General features: G+C 35.9%; 1 protein-coding gene across 2 annotated transcripts in view; it reads right to left on the bottom strand.

Moving 5' to 3' along the window:
• Positions 1-18,656, bottom strand: part of LOC307145415 (cadherin-like protein 26) — a 30,545-nt gene extending 11,889 nt beyond the window's left edge. The window contains exons 1-11 of one of the 2 annotated variants that reach the window (XM_079848521.1): positions 18,431-18,656; positions 15,547-15,600; positions 14,727-14,822; positions 13,046-13,201; positions 12,754-12,901; positions 11,978-12,153; positions 11,767-11,895; positions 5,619-5,804; positions 4,863-5,137; positions 3,976-4,118; positions 2,017-2,244 (exon numbers count right to left, since the gene is read on the bottom strand). In XM_079848521.1, coding sequence (XP_079704647.1) covers positions 2,017-2,244; positions 3,976-4,118; positions 4,863-5,137; positions 5,619-5,804; positions 11,767-11,895; positions 11,978-12,153; positions 12,754-12,901; positions 13,046-13,201; positions 14,727-14,822; positions 15,547-15,600; positions 18,431-18,466 — 1,627 coding nt within the window. In that variant the 5' untranslated portion in view covers positions 18,467-18,656. The remainder of the gene's footprint in view (positions 1-2,016; positions 2,245-3,975; positions 4,119-4,862; positions 5,138-5,618; positions 5,805-11,766; positions 11,896-11,977; positions 12,154-12,753; positions 12,902-13,045; positions 13,202-14,726; positions 14,823-15,546; positions 15,601-18,430) is intronic. The other variant, XM_079848522.1, reaches the window with a different exon arrangement.
• Between the last annotated feature and the right edge of the window lie 962 nt (positions 18,657-19,618).

Here is a 19,618-nt window from a genome sequence, read left to right as displayed (position 1 = left end):
AACACAGATATTAGGACAGTATCATCAGAGTACTTCAAAATATACTGATTTAACATGTCCGTTCGACAGTCGTAAGTATATAATGTAAAAAGTATGGCGGAACTAACACAACCTTGCGGTACTCCGACATTTGTAATGATTTCAGACGACACGGTTTTATTCACCCTGACTCTCTGAACTCTATCTGTGAGAAATAATGTATACCACTGAATCAGATACGGATTCACCCTCAGCTGTACGAGTTTTAACACCAGTCCGCCAACCTGTATGGTGTTAAATGCAGAAGAGAAGTCCAAGAACAGAGTTCTCACAATTGTTCTTGGTTTATCTAGATTTTTAGAGATAATATGCACTAAAGCAGCAACTGCATCTTCAGTACTACAGCCTTTCTTATAGGCAAACTGCCATGGATCTAATTTATCTTTAACTGCCGCAACCAAATACTGAAGTAACAGTCTCTCTAGACATTTCACAATCACAGAAGTGAGAGCTATTGGTCTAAAGTCTTTATATTTTTTTGGACATGATATCTTCGGTAGTGGTTTTATATCTGCAGTTTTCCATATCACAGGGACAGCATGTGTGTCAACTGAAGCTTGAAATACTGGTTGCCACACAGGTGCTAGTTCCTGAGCGAAATTTTTTAAGAGGCCTGCACTACATCCATCAGGACCCACAGCCTTTTTTGTATTAATTGATTGAAACATTTTCCTAACATCTTCAACCTCAATAACAATTCTATCTGATGGTACTAGAACTCTATGTGTTGTTTCTTTGTTATTATCTTGTTTGCCTGTTAGTTCAAACCGTGTAAAAAAGGTGTTTAGTTCGTTCCCAAACCTAAGTTCATCATCAGTTACAATGGATTTATTTGTGGATGACAGTCCAGACATAGTTTTCATAATATCCCAAACCTTTTTAGAGTTGTTCATTTTAAATGCTTTCTCCAAACAGCTTCTTTTGTTTCTTTTAATTTAATTTTTAACTAATTAATTTTAATACTTATTTTTAATTTTTAATTTTTAATTTAATTTTTAACTCTCTTTCCGTTTGTTTAAGTACCAGACTATTTTTATCTTTAAAAGCTCACATTTATCATTTCTTTAATATCTTTAGTCACATATGGTTTGTTATTTGGATAAACTTTAATCTCTTTAGTAGGTATGTTCAGCTCCACACAGAAGTTTATATAATCATTTAACACTGTAGTTCTTTCGTCGAATGAGCCTTCATCAAAGATTTCCCAGTTTGTCCAATCAAAACAAGCTTTCAGTTGTTCTACACTTTCATTTGACCATATTCTTTTCTTTTCTTTTCTTTTTCTGGTTTACTTTTTTTTAAGTTTAGTCCTATAAATTGTTATTGCTTACGTTGCACGAGCGCCTACTACTGGCGGAACCCTTGCAATGTGTTTGAATGGACCGCACTAGGCTTTATCACTTGGAATCTGCTATGGAACTTATTTACTATTTTTTACTTATTAGGGAAGTTTGCGAGTGTATGTCTAAAAGTAACACACGTGCACCACACATGCACGTTCACGCTTTCGTGTTTAGCATATTTAATGTGCACTTTTGTAAGGAATTAGATTAGATTAGATTAGATTAGATTAGATCAAACTTTATTTGTCTCACAAGTGAGAAATTTCAGCATTTAAATTTCAGCATTTACCCGAAAGTCATTTATTTGCTGTTATTTTTATCTGCTGTCAGACTCTCTGAGACATCATTGGCATAACGCATTGCTATATTGTTTGCTTCTGACTTGGCTGACAAGTAAAAATACAAGAAGTTTATAAAATATAACAAGTTTATATCAGTAGTCCCATAATCATAATTGTGACCACACAGTCTGTTTACAATGTCCACAATTGTAACAAATGATCAAATGTACATCTACAAAGTATCAGATAAGGACTCGGTATTGACAGATACTCAATATTCAATGACTCGGATCGGGTGTTTCCAAATACTTGATTGGGACGTCCCTAAAATAAAGTAAATGCATGTGACTGACCTGTGGTGGGCTCCAGCTTCCAGAGTTTCCTAAGATGTTCTTCTCCTCCCAGAGAGAAGGTAAAAGGACTTGAAAATGGAGGAGCATCAAGGTCTACTGGAATCACATTGACACGGTTGACCTTGTTCCCACACATGACCAAGTTTTTGGAGGTGAGATAGGGGGCATTATCATTCACATCACCCAGGGAGACCACAACAGTACATGTCCCTGTAGCTGGAGGCTGTCCTGTGAACAGCATAAACAAAAAGTTGTGTACAGAGATTACATTAGGATTTTTAAGAACGACAAAATATGACTTTATAAAATATACTGTATATATTTTCAGGTTTAAAGGGGAGCACAACCAAAAAGTTTGAGAACCACTGGTTTATGTACTCATGTTTTCTTAGTCTCTTGATTAGCTTTGCTATTGTAACCTGCTGTTTTGTGAAGACTTTTTATGGTCACGTTGAAGTCTGTTCAAGTTAAGTCATATTTGTCATGTTTTAGTTTGGTTTATTATGTATTTGTTTATTTTGGTTATGGTTATCAATAAAACTGCACATGGGTTCTCAACTCTACTCGCCTTCAACGTATTAACGTTACAGAAAGCTAGACCAACGATGAACTCAGCAGTTGCTCTCCTGTGTTTATGCCAGGGGAATCGCCCCATAGAGGATTATGTTATGAATTTCTGTGAGCTTCATGGCCGGATTCACGAAACATTCTTTAGAATAAAGTTCTTCCTAACTGCCAATTTCTTCTTATTTTCTAACTTAAGAAAAAGATAAGAATACTTTGTATTCCCCAAAAAATCTTCTTAAGAATTCTTATCTTTTTTCTTAAGATGAAGAGTTTGGTTCCAATACGCGATAAATCCATTTTGATTAATTTGAGTAAAAATGTGTTTTCTTTACCAAGAAAGTGACAAGATGAAAACACAGTGGATATCGCATTTTACGTAAAATTAAAAATTGACTTTTCAATACCGACCAGATACAATATAGATTTTTGCGGAAACTAAATTTTTTATTTTTTTTTAAATGGCGTTCATCCTGTTTTGGAACCAAACTCTTCAGATTATTCTTAAGACAAAAAATTCAAATTCTAAAACAAATTCATTTTACATATGACTTTGAATTTCTAGCATCTTCAGTAGACAAGAATAATGTTTGAAAGGATTAATCATGGAAATAACCATATAAGAATAATCATATTAATCATACGCATATTTTTCTTTTCTTTTTCTTATACACCACATGTTTAACAAGATTTCATCTTTAATATGAATGAAAATTAATAAATAACGTTTAATTTAAGTTGCATTTGTTTGGTTCTTTGTTCAATCTCAAACAATTTTAATCATTTTATTATTAAGAGGTTTGCACAAGAGTTAACTGTAAACTGCAAACATTAAACTTTGTTGAAATTAAATGTCTTTAACTGGAAGTGTTCTGTTACTAATTACTAAAATATAAACTATAATTACTAAAAGTGAAACTAAATATATAAAAACTAAATAGGAATGTGTTCACAAAATAAAAACTAAACTAAAACCATCAAAACCATTAATGAAACTAAAAACTAAACTGACATTTATAGGAAATTTGAAAATGATATTAAAATAAAAACTAATTTAAAAATGCAAAAGTATAATAACATTGGTTGTAATGAGATATATTGCTTATAATATAATTTAATTTAAAAAAAAAATGTTTTTTTTTACTATCACCATATGTTCCCTACTGTGCAGTGTGCAGCATTCTGTAAGTTAGTAAAGAAGTTAGTATTATATTCTTGTGTCTTTCTTTTTTATCTCTTACTTGCACATTTCCTCCTCTTTACCCAATTAGTTGGCATCACTTTGAATAAAAACTTCTGTATCTTATGGATATATTCTCGATATTGTCATAGTTCACATTTTGAATAGTGTTCGAATTGTTTGAACATACTGAGAACAGATATTTTGGTGCTTACCGTCATCTATAGCCTGGACTACAACAGTGTAGGTGCCATTTTTGACAAATGGAGACTCCCGGTCCATCTTCTGAACTGTGGTGATCGTTCCTGTCTTCGGGTCAACACTCACCCATTTGGCTGGGTCTTGTACTAACTCATACCTACATACATATATACAGATATTATAATACTTCTGCTTAACTTTCTGCTATGTGATCATCCAAAAATCTAGTTTCCCATCTCTAGATAAGCCTCAATGTTTATACAGTGTATTATACAATTTTATAATATATATTGTCATATACAGTATCATTAAACATTTTGGTGACAATAAGATTTCTTTAAAGAAATTAATACTTGCATTCATCAAGGATGCATAAAATGTATCAAAAGTGACAGTAAACACAAAATAATTATTTTTTAGAATTAATAATTTTAAAAATGTATCACAGTTTCCACAAAAATATGAAGCAGCACAACTGTTTTCGACATTGATTATAAGAAGAAATGTTTCTTGAGCAGCAAATCATCATATTAGAATGATTTCTTAAGGATCATGTGACACTGACGACTGGAGTAATGATGCTGAGAATTCAGCTTTGATCACAGGAATAAATTACTAATTACAATACATTAAAATAGAAAACAGCTATTTTAAATTGTAATATTTTTTGTACAGTTTTTACTGTGGTTTTGATCAGATAAATGCAGCATTGGTGAGCATAAGAGACTTAACATTTCAAATCATAAAAACACTAAAAATCTTGCGAACCACAAACATTTACACAATTATATAATAGTATCATGAAAATGAAATGAAAGCAGGAAAAAATCAATTAAATCCACAAAAAATTTAATTTTAATGATGTGTTGTAATAATTTTATGTTGTGCAGCTCAACCACACCTGATTTTGTTTACGTCTGAGTCTTCATCTTTGACTTTAGGTACAAACAGCACATCTCCTGGAGGTCCATTTTCATTTCGGTAAATTAATTCAGTAGTCTTCTTAAATTCAGGGGGATCATTAACGTCAATGACTTTCACTGCCACTTTGACAGAATTAGGCTTTGGTTTGGAACCTGCCGTTAGGGCCTTTCCATTGACACACTGAAATAATTTCTCCTCGTTCTGGACAGCTATTTCCAGCTCTGTGATATCAGTTTTCTCAAAATCCTTCCCCTGTGAAATACAATTTTTAGTCCTGTTTTTTTTTTTAGCTCAACAACACAATGTAAAAAACTAACATGCATGGCAAAAAATTACTGTAATAAGTAGTTGTGTAAACCAGTTCCCAGTGATGACTTCTATATTCTTATATGACTTAATATTCAGCAATATTATTGATTTGACAGCACTAACACTATTGGATGAGAACTGAACTGAGCTGGATGATGACATCAGTGTTTTCTAGCTGCTCTATAGCTGAAGTGAACTCAGTTATTGAACTGAACTAAATAAACACTGAACTTATTTCAACTGAACAATGACACTATTGTCTTTCTAGAGCTGCTTTACAGCAGAATTGAATTTTGTTCGCATCATTGATCATTACCGGTTCAGCAATATATAAATAGAGGTGATGAACTGACTTTTCTTTGAATAGACCCGATAAACTTTTCTTAGAAGTGAATGAAATATTAAAGGGAACAGTGGCATTTACCTTGATAACAGACAGCACACCTTCATTGGTTTTGGGGTCTGTCTCGATCTTATAATTTCCATCTTCGTTGCCCTTCAGGATGGAGAACACCGCTCTTGATGCAGGCGTGTTCGGTGTGTCCTTGTCTATGACGCCAATTCTTAGGATCTGCTTGTTTGATTCCATTTCCATCACTTCAGTTTTGTACTGTTTCACACAGATAAATTCATGTATATCATACCATGCAAGCTTTGAAACCAAATTACTCAATTAAGCCATCTATTTAGTAAGGGTAAAGTGTGTCATTTCTGCACCACAAGCAGCATCAATTGGAACTGTAAAAAAAATATTTGCTTGATTTGCCCAGACAAAAACCTCATGGGTGTGATACGGTTGCTGAGGAATTCTGATTGGTTTTGAGTTGCTATGCTGCCTTGCCTTAACAAGCAACCAGTTGACTGTTTACAAACAGGTTTCCTTAACACACTGCCCTTCTGTCATTGGTCAGCCTGAAACAGACTGTTCTGCCCTAAACTCATGCCATTGGCTGACCTGGGGCCTATACCATGAAGCCGGTTTAGGTAGCTAGTCTGTTTCAGTTTAGTTTGTGACAACTCTGGGTTTTAGGCATGCAAGACTTAAGAAATTAGAAAATGTCGGGCAGTCTGGTTGAAGAACAACCACTCCCTGAGAAGACAAAGGACCTTTCTGGAAATTAACATTTGAACTCTCTCTTGTGAAATTAGCATCATCATTCAAGACGCAAGTCTCACCTAAGCATCATCCTAATCTACATCTCTTTCCCTTGACCCCCCATTCCCCCGTTCCTTCTCTCTTTCATGTTGACATCACCTGAAATTCACCCCAAAATCTATATGGTTTAATGTGAACAATTATCATACAACACTATTATGTCTGGCAGGCCCGGGGTGGGTAATCGGGAGAATCGGGAGAATTCCCGGTGGGCCGCTTCACTTTTGGGCCGGTCGAGGATTTTTATTTTATTTTTTCACATTTGTCACGTTAGTTACATTAGGCTACACACGTTCCGCATTCTGACACCGCAGCCGCAGCACGCAGCCTCTGAATGGGTTGTACCATGTGAGGGAGTTTTCCCCTCCACTCCTATAGAGTTGGTTGGGTCCATAGCCCGTCTTTTCCAAAACGTTTTCTCAGGAGTAGCCTAGGCTACCGCGGCACCGCCAGTGCCTACCGATAGCTGGGCCGGCCCTACCGTAACGCGTCAGGGAGGATGGATGGGAGGAAGAGGCCAGGAGGTATGGAAGCTTGTTTCCGCCACAAAATAAAACATTTTAAAAGATAATTGCGACTTTTTATCTCACATTGCGAGTTTACATCTCTTTACATGACTTTATTTCTCAGAATTGCGAGATATAAAGTCAGAATTGCGTGAAATAAAGTCGCAATTGCGTGTTATAAAGTCAGAATTGCGTGAATTAAAGTCGCAATTGCGTGAAATAAAAGTCACAATTGCATGTTATAAAGTCAGAATTGCAAGATATAAAGTCAGAATTGTGTGAAATAAAGTCGCAATTGCTTCTAAAGTCTAAGTGAATTATTATTTAACCTTTACATTATTTGTTGAACCATGGTATTAAAGGGATACTCCACTTTAAAATGAAAATTCTGTCATCATATTCTCACCCTCATGTTGTTTCAAACCTGTATGAATTTCTTTCTTCTGCTGAACACAAAGGAAGATATTTAGAAGAATATCAGTAACCAGACAGTTTCTGGTCTCATTGACTTCCATAGTATATATTTTTTCCTACTATGGAAGTCAATGAGACCAGAAACTGTCTGGTTACTGATATTCTTCTAAATATCTTCCTTTCTGTTCAGCAGAAGAAGAAAGAAATTCATACAGGTTTGAAACAACATGAGGGTGAGAATATGATGACAGAATTTTCATTTTAAAGTGGAGTATCCCTTTAATACAAACTACACAATAGTAAGAGCTGAACTATTGCTTCATTTATCCAATTTGGAAAAAGTGTTAATTTGGAATTCCACCATGGAAAAAGTGGGCCGGTCTTGGGCCTGAAACTCCCGGGCTGAAAAGTGGCCCCACTCCGGCCCTGATGTCTGGTATCAATTGAAATGTCTCAGTGAGACTGGTACAAATGTCTCATTCTCCAAAGACGTAAACCAAAAAGGTAATGGAGTTTTTAAGAGTTTAAAGATAACTTGCTTACAGAGGAGGGTGTGTCTTCCAGGCAAATGATTTCCTGCTCTCAAAAGGTGTAAACTCTGAATACAAATTCCCATTGTTAGCAAATGATTCCATGTGAAAGAAGTATCAGTCTCGGTCTGTGTATTTAAAGAAATAGCACAAGAGGCTCGGTGCGATTTGTAATGAGATCGGCCCATAATGCTGAGTGCCTTTCAGACACTCAGCATTATGTTTTTCTTGAGTCAGGTACATCTTTTACTCTTTATATCTGAGGATTTAATTATATTGTACTGATTCTTTTCTAACTGATTAGTGACAAGTGTACTTGTTTTGTAAAGACTAAAAGGGAATTTCCGTTTAGGACAGCAAACTGCTGATCGACCAAGCTATATAGGGTGAGTCTTACCTCTGTTTAATGTAATGTTACTTTAGTCAAGTGTATGTGGGAAACCATGGCTTGACCAAACCAAAGCTACTATCAGAGAAGTATATTGGTTAACTTATATCTGTGGTAGAGGTCATGACCTCTGTCTAAAGAAAACATTACTTTAATTCAAGTGTATACAACCAAGGGGGCTATACAAAAATATATTTGATTGTGTAAGCGTGAATGCGACCGTCTAAGGTCGTTTAGCCAGTTACCTTTGTTTAGTGACCCGAAGTTGGTGATTGCGTTATAAACGGCCGGCTTGAGAACCTCAAAGCGACATAGTTTCCTAATCTGGGGTGCGTTTCCCGAAAGCATCGTTAGCCAACTATGGTCGCAAGTTCCGTCGTTATCAGCATAGTTCAACGATTTGGTGTTTCCCGAAACCATCGTTCCAACGAACATTCGCAAACAGCATCGCAAACTTGTGTGGTTGGAACGACAGCTCGAGCATAGTTTCTAGTTTACATGAGATGTAGACTGAATAAATCCTTATCTTTAGCAAAATAAGCAAGCTGACATTCAGTACAACCCGTGTTATTTATTTAGAATACATACCAATGTAATTTACATCTTTTAGTTTGTCAAGAGATTTAAAGCACCGTTTTTGAAGACTGCGCATGTGCGAACGTGCTCTACTATGTAAGAACGAGCCAAATATTGAGTCTGGTAATAAAGCAAAATAACTGAGAAAAATTAGAAATGGTCTTCAGATGCCATGTCTGTAACTTATATGACAAAATCTAGCTTTAATTCGATCTCAAACAGATTAATTAAAATAAGATATTAGTCCACCACATGCAAGACGTCATAAACCAACGTGGTTGAACGATACTTTGCGACAGACGGTTTCGGGAAACAGTCGTGACTAGCTAGTTGATTTCTCCAACGATGCATCGTACTATGGTAGTTAAGCAGCGAACTATATAGTTGTACGGGAAACACACCCCTGAACGGGTAAAATATAAAGTAAAGAGTTAAATAGAACAATCAAATGTATTGGTAAACTATTATAAAAATGACCAATAACAAATTGGCATTCCAACCTAAATTTGAGGTTGTGATAAAATGGAGTCAGATAAAAGCTTAACTGGAATCGAATTACTTTGCCACGCAGAAAAGACAGTAACACGCAGTAAACCTTCACCTGCTTATCGGAAACTGTCGTTGGACATATTGTGCAGGCCTTACAGGCATCATGAAAGTGGTTTGGCTTTTAGCAGTGTTCATCTTAGATTAGCAGTGTTCAGCTTAGGGGATAGTCAGGTATGTTTCAGTTTAGTTTGTGCCAACCCTGGGTTTTAGGAACCATGCAAGTGGTTCAGATTTTAGCGGTGTTCATTGCAACAGTAACTTACGCTCCACGTCAAAGGATATGTTCTGGGTAAGAGATTTCAAAACTGGACCAACCAGCTGTGAGCAAAGTGACTGTCACGTTATGGGTTTTGTTTCTTGTTCTTGTCTGTCATGTGATCCCCTGTTCTAGTCATGTGATCCTGCCATGTGTTCCCTTGGGCACGTTCAAGTTCAAAACGGTGCGCAACGTTTTGCTACGGTTTCCGGGTTGAACGTCATGTTTCCTGGAAACGGCGTGCACCGGTGTGTGCAGCGGGGTTTGAGATACGTTTTCTCTTGTTTGGTGGGTGTGTCAGAACTGCAGTCCAATCAGCAGCAACATGTATATAAAGCACGCGGTATTAAAGTGAACTCGCACAATGGGTTCAAGGAAAGTAATTTACAAATGTGTTCGATGCAGCTCGGTATACGCAACAACTGAGGATATTAGAAGACATGTTTGTGTAAGTTTTATTGTAAAAATATAGGACATCAACATAATGATGTAGTTGTTTATATTTTTAGCTTCATTGCAAGTGTATGACATTTGGTATAGAAATAAACAATGGTAATTAAGTGCTTTTCCTAAAAATGAGAAAGAAAATACAGGGTATTAAAACAGTATGAACTACAAATAAAGTCAGTATGTGAGGCTAAATAGATGTGTTTTAGTCTGAGTTAGGTAAGATGTGTGCTTCCATTTCAGTTTCCACAAATCCCTTCACTCGATTGGGATGTTCACTTTTGTTCTGGGCGGCAAGTGCAGTAACTGTAACATCGGGCATATTTTGTAGCATTAAACACATATTTATACCGACTTCATCAGGCTCAGAAAATTCTTCACAAAGAACACAAAGAATGGCCTTCTCAGCTGCCATAGTTGCAACTCTTGCGTCATCAGAACAGTGTGTTCAACGCATCACCGTTTCTGTTTAAAAAACACTGCAACGTTTTGTCGGGGCTGAACGCAGCCCCAGTCTGTTGTGTCATGTTGTCATTGGGTCATTGTTTAATTGTTCACAGGTGTCCCTTGTCTTGTCATTAGTCTTTTGTGTATTTAGCCCTCATGTTTGCCCTGTGTTTTTGTCGAGTACTGAATGTTTCCAGTTTCATGCCTCGTCATGCCTTTGTTTTATGTTTGATTATGTTTTGGAATTAAAGTTGCATTTGGGTTCACTTCAACTTGCCTCCGGTGGATTAATGATGAGGCATAAAACTGGAAACATTCAGTACTCGACAAAAACACAGGGCAAACATGAGGGCTAAATACACAAAAGACTAAAGACAAGACAAGGGACACCTGTGAACAATTAAACAATGACCCAATGACAACATGACACAACAGACAAGGGAACACATGGCAGGATCACATGACTAGAACAGGGGATCACATGACAGACAAGAACAAGGAACAAGAAACAAAACCCACAACATGACAGTGACACGTTCATGACGCTATAAATTACTCCCCCAGTTTCTCTCGATCCAAATTAAAGGTCACTACAGAGTAAAATATTTTTTCTTTTAGTGATGATTATTTAATTATTTATATGATTTATAAATGATTTATTTAATTATCATATCCCTAATCCATTACACATTAGCAATTTTAGTTTAACAATTATTATTAAGCATTTAGTTTTAATGAATATAAATATATAGCTACTGACAATATATAAAATAAGATTTGGAACCAATAGATAAAGCTTTAAAAATGACTACACTGTTCGAGTCTCTGCATACCTATAGTTATTATCAACTATATAAACTAACTTCACAACTTTCACTTGCACTGATATAACAACATATTTTCTTCTTGCTGTGTAAATGCATTTATATACTTCATATTCTTCGATCTCTTAATCTTCTGCAGAAGAAAGAATTGAATCGATGAAATGAATTGAGAAATTAACTGTCTTGCGAAAAGTGAATCTGAGTTTCACAGCATGTGATTGGCTGTTTGCTACTGATGTCACGCTTTCATGTGCATGTGCCTGAGTAAACAGAGAAAGTTGATGACCAGAGTAATAATGTTAACAACAAAGCATGTGGATTGGTTTGGTTTGGTTTTGTCAACTCGAAACTAATCCCGTAACCGTTTGTTACAGAGTTTGTTCAACTACCATCATGGTACGGGCCCCTGGCAACCCTGGCCACAGTGTTTACACTTTTTTTGGCACATCAGTCTACAAAGACTGTTCAGCCTGACTCACCTTGGTAGAACTGAATTCTGGTAGATGGGTGTTGGCATCTTTGATTTCCAGAAAAATAGTTGCAGTTGAAGACATTGCAGGTGTCCCTAGATCCTTCGCTTCAACTAGCACTTTATATGTTTTTACTTTCTAAAATACAAGAGACAGAAGAAATAAAAAAATACAGAAAAAATGCTCAAAACATGTATTTGCCTTTCCATTAGTTACTGACATCATAGTCAAAGCATCCTGTGAAGGTGAGCTGTTTGATTTTAGTGGTCCCAGGTAGGTCCTTCAGGGAAATTTTTGGCAATGCAGGTTCTTGTGACACCACCCTCATGGTGAACTGGGAATTAGGAGTATCCACCTGATCATTGTCATGAGCTTGTAATGTTGCTTGCAGAATGCCTGTTCAAACAAGGATGATTAAAAAAGAGAACATACTGTATCTATGCTTGGCATTTAATAGTAACAGTTTAGTTTCAATAACTGCTCCTTTTGAACTGGGGAGGAAGTTTTGACTTTTAAGTTATGTCTTCAGTTGCAAATTACAGTGAATTATTTTATCTGAAATGAAAAGATCAAGATCAATAAGACTATAATGATCTATAAAGAAAGGTCAGAGAGAAAAAATAAGCTGCATTCCATAATTCTAAAATTCACAACATCAATAGAGTCAACATCCAATTTCTTTACAGCCGAAGTGTGTAATTTCTGTGCTGCCAAATGGAATTCATGTTTTCAAACAGTTTTCCAGGCCACCCCCTCCCCCATCTGCCATTGGTCAGCAAAATAGTTCATTCCTCCCCCAAAATCATGCCGTTGGTTTAATCAGTGTTATTGCATTGAGCTGGTCTGGATGCTCAAACAAGTAGAGCAATGTTCAGTCAATATTTACACTTTTCAGAAGTCACTTTACAAATGGCTAACTTATAATAGTTTCTTTATAGAAAGCATTTTAACAGAAAAAAATATATGCATGTATGCAGTAATACGTGTTCTCTGAACCTTCAGGAGTGTTCTCGGGAACTGATACACGGATAGTGTCCGGCGAGAACACAGGTCTGTTGTCATTCAAGTCCTTTATGTCCACGTTGAATGACAGCGTTTTGTCCACCTCTTTGCCAGTCTGCCTGTCCAGCACGTCAAAGTCCACCTACAAAAGAAGCAAAATGCCACTCTGAACTACATCAACATAAATTAAATCAGTCCATTCTTTGAATTCCGTTGTATTATTTTGTTAGCATTAGTGTCATATATAGTGCCTTGAAATCTTGCTTTGCCACAGGTGAGATCTTACATGGAAGATGGGATTTATTTCCCGGTCGATGGCCCGGTGTACGAATACAACCCCAGTGTCTTCATCAATGGAAAACAAACCAAGTGGTTCTCTTGTCACCCCGTCTCCTTGGAGGCGGAACTTGACAGTGCTGTCCGCCTTTTTGTCATTGAACATCTAGCATCAATTTAAAAAAAAAAACACAAATTATATTCATGTACCATTTATGATTATATATTTGTCCACTTTTTAGCCAAAACATGCATTATTCAAAATAAATCCATTTTGATAATCAAGCCTATTTAAACAAACCAAATAAAACAATATTACTTAAAGGACCAGTCTGTAATATTGACAGCTAGCAGTTGAAATGGGTACTGCGGTCCACATTCAAAATATTAATTAGAGTTTTTCCCTCCTTAGAATTGACGCTCACATGGGTTGCCAGATTGAGGAGATTGACACTGTTTATTTGCTGTCTTCCTTAGCTACAATACCCTGTGTTTTCCGGCAACTGCCAACGTTGAAATTAGTTTAATTATTAGTTTAATTATTAGTTGAAATACTAATGGGTAAATTGGCAGTGGGCGGAGTCACGCAGACTAAAACAAAAACAGATATTCCGACACGGCACATTTCAGAATAACTGGCTGTATCATTGTTTGTCAGAGAAACAAGTATGTGTACTAAGCATGCTTCCTAAATCTCTGCAAACATATTATGGTATTTTTATGCTTTAGTACAGTCAAATACATACAGCACCTTTAAAGATCCTATCAAATCAAAATGGAGTTTTATGCTTTTAGTTCATGTCTGTTAGCTTTAAGGTCATGTATAGTATTAGCACTAGGATCACTAGAAACTTCCAGCCGAGTGTGTTTGTGCTAAACTGTGCAGGAAATTGGCCCTCCAGGAGCAGGATTGGACACCCCTGCCAAATGTTACTCCTCCTAATAGCATCAGCAAGTAGCATATTCATGTGCTGTAACTAAAGCCTATGGGCTATCTATTGTAGGCTTGAAAATGAAGAAAGACATTTTCTTTCCAAGAAGCATTTGGAATTCATGAGGTGTTGATAGTGATCAAGGCCTCGGGGATCTGCTAATTGTCATACCTTTAGATTACAGCTGCAATCTCCTGATTGGTTAGTTTGAATGTCTCACATTTGGGTTTCAGTCACATGGTCAAGGAAGGAATAAAAGAAGAGTGTAACTGTAACTGGGGGCTCTTCTTTTCCTCTACATGGGTCTCCTTCTTGGGCACTCTTTTTTTGTTTGGCTCTTCTTCTTGGGGGCTTTTCTTTTCCTCTCTACCTGAGCTCTGCCTTCCATCTCTCGTTACTCTCTATACTTTCTTTCTCTCTCTCATTCTATCTCTCAGGTAAAATATATGCTGGGTACATTTAACTGTGTTTTATACGATTTTATTCAAGTGTAACCATAACCAAAAACTGTTTTATACCATCTTGCTGTTAACGTTTCTTTAGTCATTCAGCAATCCTGTAGTCTGAAGCACTGTAGTGAAACCACCATTACCCTATAGATAAATATGTCCAGCTATGAAATGTCCATACCCAAACCCCCCAACATGCATGGTAACACAGAAAAGAAAACTGCTATCATCAAGAGATTTCATGAGGTCTTAACATTTTTGTGAACCGGCTGAACTCACCACACTGGAATAAGTGACTGTGTAAAGTTACCTGTGTTAGCTCAGTGGGATAAGGTCCAGGCCGGTTCTCCTCAAGATCAACGGTGGACAGAACCCATCTTCTCTTTGAACGAATAAGAACAGCTTCCTTTGAGATAGAAAGAGATATATTGAGTGATGATCAGTTTCCTTTCTGATTTTGCACTGTAAAGCTTAAAAGTTGAGTCTACTCAAATTAATTGAGGAAACTCATTCCCCCATTTTAATTCAGCAATAGTGCCTAACAAAACTTGTTTTACCAAGTTCGCCTAAAGTGGTCTTCCTATTGAATTAACTTAAATATTTAAGGACAGATAACTTAAAAGGCAAGTAGACTTAACTAAAATGTAATAAAATATAAAATGGGATAAAACATGCTACATAATAATAATAATAATAAAATAAGGAAATTAAAAATTCATTTAAAATAAAATTCCATTCTTTTGACGGTTGAAAATATGTGATTTTTTTTTACAGTGCAATCACTTAAAATTATTAGAAAAACATAAAGCTCAACAGATCCTGAGTGACCTTGTAGAACTCACTGGACCCAATATGGGAAGACATTATGGATGAAGTCTGATGATTTTGTCTGATTTTCTAAATCTCCTGTTTGACAGTAATGTGCCTTTCAAAAATACATATTTCTAGCTCTACGTTTCTGTATACGTTTCTGTATTTATGTAACATGATGTAATACATATGTATTCTTTCTATTCTAAATGAAGTCTTGTTTTATGGTCTGATGACAGGTGGGAATTTGTCGTGACATGTTGTGTCAAGACAGTGAGCTGAGACATATCTTTCGAATTAGTTTTTTTTAGATTACCTACCCGCTTTTCACGATTGCCGGCATCATTTTTGCTGGTCGCGGTCACTTCAACAAGCTGATGAATAGACAAAAAACAGGATAATACTAATTGAAAAACATACAATCAATAGTGGTAGAACATCCCTCTCAACGTCTGAGGAATGATTGCTGTGTAAATATTTTTACATAATACTGTTAACATCCACTTAACTGTTCTATGTCCAAAAAATAAATCAAAAATTGTCTGATTCAAATGAGATGACTTTTTTTCTGTTTTCTTTTAACACTGAGAGTGTGTCTAGCTTGTTTTAAGACTGAGAATCAAGGCCAATGAGAAACAATACATTACCTCATGCCAAATGCCTTACTCACATAGGTGGCATTATAAAAAAATGCTCACACCCAGTGCTTAACATTTATACATGGTACAAATGTGGCTGTTGTCATCAAAAAAACATTACCAGTTTCGTTGTACATAATGTGAGTGAAACATTATGGCAATACAGTATGTACTTGTTTTGGGTGACTCTGACTCAGGTTAGTGACAGGCCTATATAACGTCAATATGTGAACACCCCAAATGGTCTCAGACCCCCTAAATGGTTGATGGGGTGAGGTCTCGGTTCATTAGTTTGTCAGATTGTGATGTTCCCTTTTAAGTCCACTTAAATTGTAAACACCAAGAGCACAGAGGTCACTTGCAGCTTGTTCTGTTGATTCACTTTGACTTTTTGAACTGGATTTGATTCATTTAAATTGGAGCTTTTAGAAATCTCACATATCAAAACCATAACAAATCAGGTAAATAATATGTAGTGAGATTAGAACTGATGCTAAAATTATGACCTCAGACATATCTGCATATAAGTCAAGGTAGCCAACTCAAAAACAGACTTGGATACGCATTAGGCTGTTATCGCTCTTTCGCTTTCGAGCTTTAATCCATTAAATAAAAGTATTGTTTCCATGCTGCTAAGAGGACCGATGGCCAATTACACGCTGCAAAGTTTTGGAAGTCACATCCACATATAAAATCGTGATTCACTCTCGAAATTGCAATTGACGTAGTGATAATAACCATAGCATGGGACAAAAATATGGCATGTCAAAATACGCGCAATGTAACTGCAGACTCATAGATTGGTTTGTATCAATATATTTTTTGAAATTTCATTCAAATGAATTGTAAAAGTAATGACTTATAAATAATCTTAAATGTTTCATGTACATTGCTATTCTTGTTATGGTGGAGCCTTTGGTTATACATTATCTGCACTTTACTGGAGAACCCGCACTAGTCTCAGATACTCAGTGATTTGTCCATCTCACGGCAAAATTAAAATGTGCATTTTTAATAAACTTGTAGCTAAAGTTTGGGTAAATGTTTTTATCCATCTGATTAGTAAACATTTAAATGTATGACACTGCAAATCCATTAAAATTATTTACAAAAACTGCAAACAACTAATGAATTGTGATTTTTATCCTAACATGTTGTTTGTTGAATAAATGTAAATTTTAACAATGAAAAGTAATATTCAGTACAGACAGTGATGCATGTGCAACAACAATAATGTGCATAGTTCTGCTCTACTGTCTTATCATAATATAACTTATTCGTAATCATAGTATGGTAAATCTATATTGATATATCAAAGTGTATATGTTAAATTTGTTGCTCTATTTGACACATTTTGTATCAAGGGTTCTTGCTCCATTTACATGTACATTTAATAATTTATTAGACGCTTTTATTAGACGAGACTCACAAATGAGAAGAGAATTCAACTAACAATAGGACAACAATATGCATGTGCTGAAACCCTTCCCCGTTTAGTCTAACACAGCATGCGTCATTTGTACGTAGAGTATAGAAGAGAAAAGAAAAGAAAGTGTTAGTATTAATGGATCAAGTGTTGCCGAAAAAGACGCGTCTTCAGCCATTCCTTCGAAAAGTTAAATAGGTGACACAGTGAGAATGGTGTTTGTGCCCGCAAGACAACAACACCAGTCTGCTTCCCTCAGATTAAATGCTATTGTGTTTATACCATCTGCAAAAGACGAACTACAAGATAGAAGTCTTTAGAAAAACGTATGGTTGCTAATTCATAAAAACTAACCACTCAAAAAAAGACTCACACTGCACTAACTATCTACAGTATGGAAAACACACGGAAGCAACATCACAGGTAGTCAAATCACCTACTGTAAGAACGTCATCTGTCACCATAGAAATGCCACTTGATAAGATCAACATATGTGTTTTATAAACTACGGATTAATCTGTGTTTCATACTGTACATGACTGTAATTTAGTTTCTCTTTAATGTTTATGACACCTGCACACTGTAACTGCTGCATGCTGTACTAAAGCACGACATATACTACCTTTTGAATCACCAATATTATATTTCACACAGATCACAATGTGAATTTCAATGCAAAGTTACTTAGTAGAGTGTCTGTTGGAGGACCATCACAATAAAGAGTTAGTAGATATTATGCAGACAGTATACTAATACTCTAATGATAGTTAGTTTACATGTAGTTGCAATTAGCAAAATTACTTACAGTCATCAGTTAGTCATCAGAATGTTCAAAAGCGACCATCAAATTAAAGTGTTACCAATTTCTCTTATACCTCGACTTTGCATGGTATGCGTGCGGTCATATTTTTAACATCATTCCCAATCTAACATCATATTATTTATCTGTTTTATGTGAGATTTGTAAAAGCTCCAATTAGACAGTGCTCAAAACTTTATCAATAAGAGAAGAAATAATGACTTTTAAAAAAGATTAGATTAAGTCCAGTAGTCACCATTATCAAATAAAATGATTAAGTATGATGTTAATAATTCATTACAGCTGATTGTGATGATTAAAGTTGACTCAGGTTTACTCACCGCAAGTAGAAACAGGAAAAATGTGCCCTTGGTCATGTTGCTAAACTCCTGTTAGCTGGCGCTCTCGAAATGTCAGATCAGCACCTGTGGCAATCACCTTATCTTGGATTAGGTGTAAAACGAGAGAGCCATCTCACACCTTTTGTGTGCGTTTGTGCAATTTGGAGCGTCTATGGGGATGTTCATGTGTTTATGTGTGTGTGTAAACAGTGTCTTTGAATACTATGAGTCATCTACCAACACAAAAGCCCTTGGGGCAGAAGCCTGGGAGTGGCTATTCTGTAGAAAACAGCCAGTTAGGTTCCACCTCATTTTTACCTTCAGCTAAAAGAGGACAAGCAGGCTCGGCTTGCCATCTGCCAAGAGAAAATAAGCAGTGCTTTTGGAGGTAAGCCACTGTTTAAATGTGTGTGCTGATCAACTCTTTCAACTTAATATAACCCAGCTAACAATTTTAGGTTATAAGAACGTTTCCATAATGTTCCCATTAAATTATAAAAACATGATTTCTGAATGTTCTAGGAACGTTCAAAGCATCCAGTTTTTTAGACGTTGTTTTTACGTTATTGCTTGGTTATAAGAACGTTATTCAAACGTTATTAAAACGTTCAATTCTCCCGTTATATAAACGTTCTCTGAATGTTTTTCTAAGATTATGAAAAACATTCTTAAAACATTCCATTCACTTATTTAAACATTCTCAATTACGTAATAAACAACTGATTAAAGATTAAAAGATAAGATTATTGCTCAGCTGCCCAATAGCCTGTGGCGATTTGCAATAAGAATGTATGAAAGTATGTTTACACATGCTGCGTCTCAATTGCCTACTTATACTACACCCTAAAAGTATGTAGGCTACTCTTTTTGTGAAGAAAAAGTAGATACTTTTGAGTGTGTAGCAAAAGAGTACACAAGCTTTGGGACATACTATTACGTCATACAATAGCGTCTTTAACGGTTGCTCTCTGTCGCGTCCTGTCACAGTAAACTGGCCTGTCAATCATCTTTTCACAGTTAAGATTTCATTTCATTTTTATTTCCTACCGTATCGGAGAGAAATGCAGTAGCACGTTGATCTGCAGTCGCGGGTCTAACATGTGGAGAACTCTCCTCATATTAATGCATAATGATGCATTTAAAAATTGATGTAAACGGATCTTAATAAAAGTCCACATTGTTATTGCA

The sequence above is a fragment of the Squalius cephalus genome (assembly GCF_949319135.1).
Source record: "Squalius cephalus genome assembly, chromosome: 18".
NCBI lineage: Eukaryota > Metazoa > Chordata > Actinopteri > Cypriniformes > Leuciscidae > Squalius > Squalius cephalus.
Note: the sequence above shows the minus strand (reverse complement) of the source record. Positions and strands in the feature narration are given on the sequence as shown.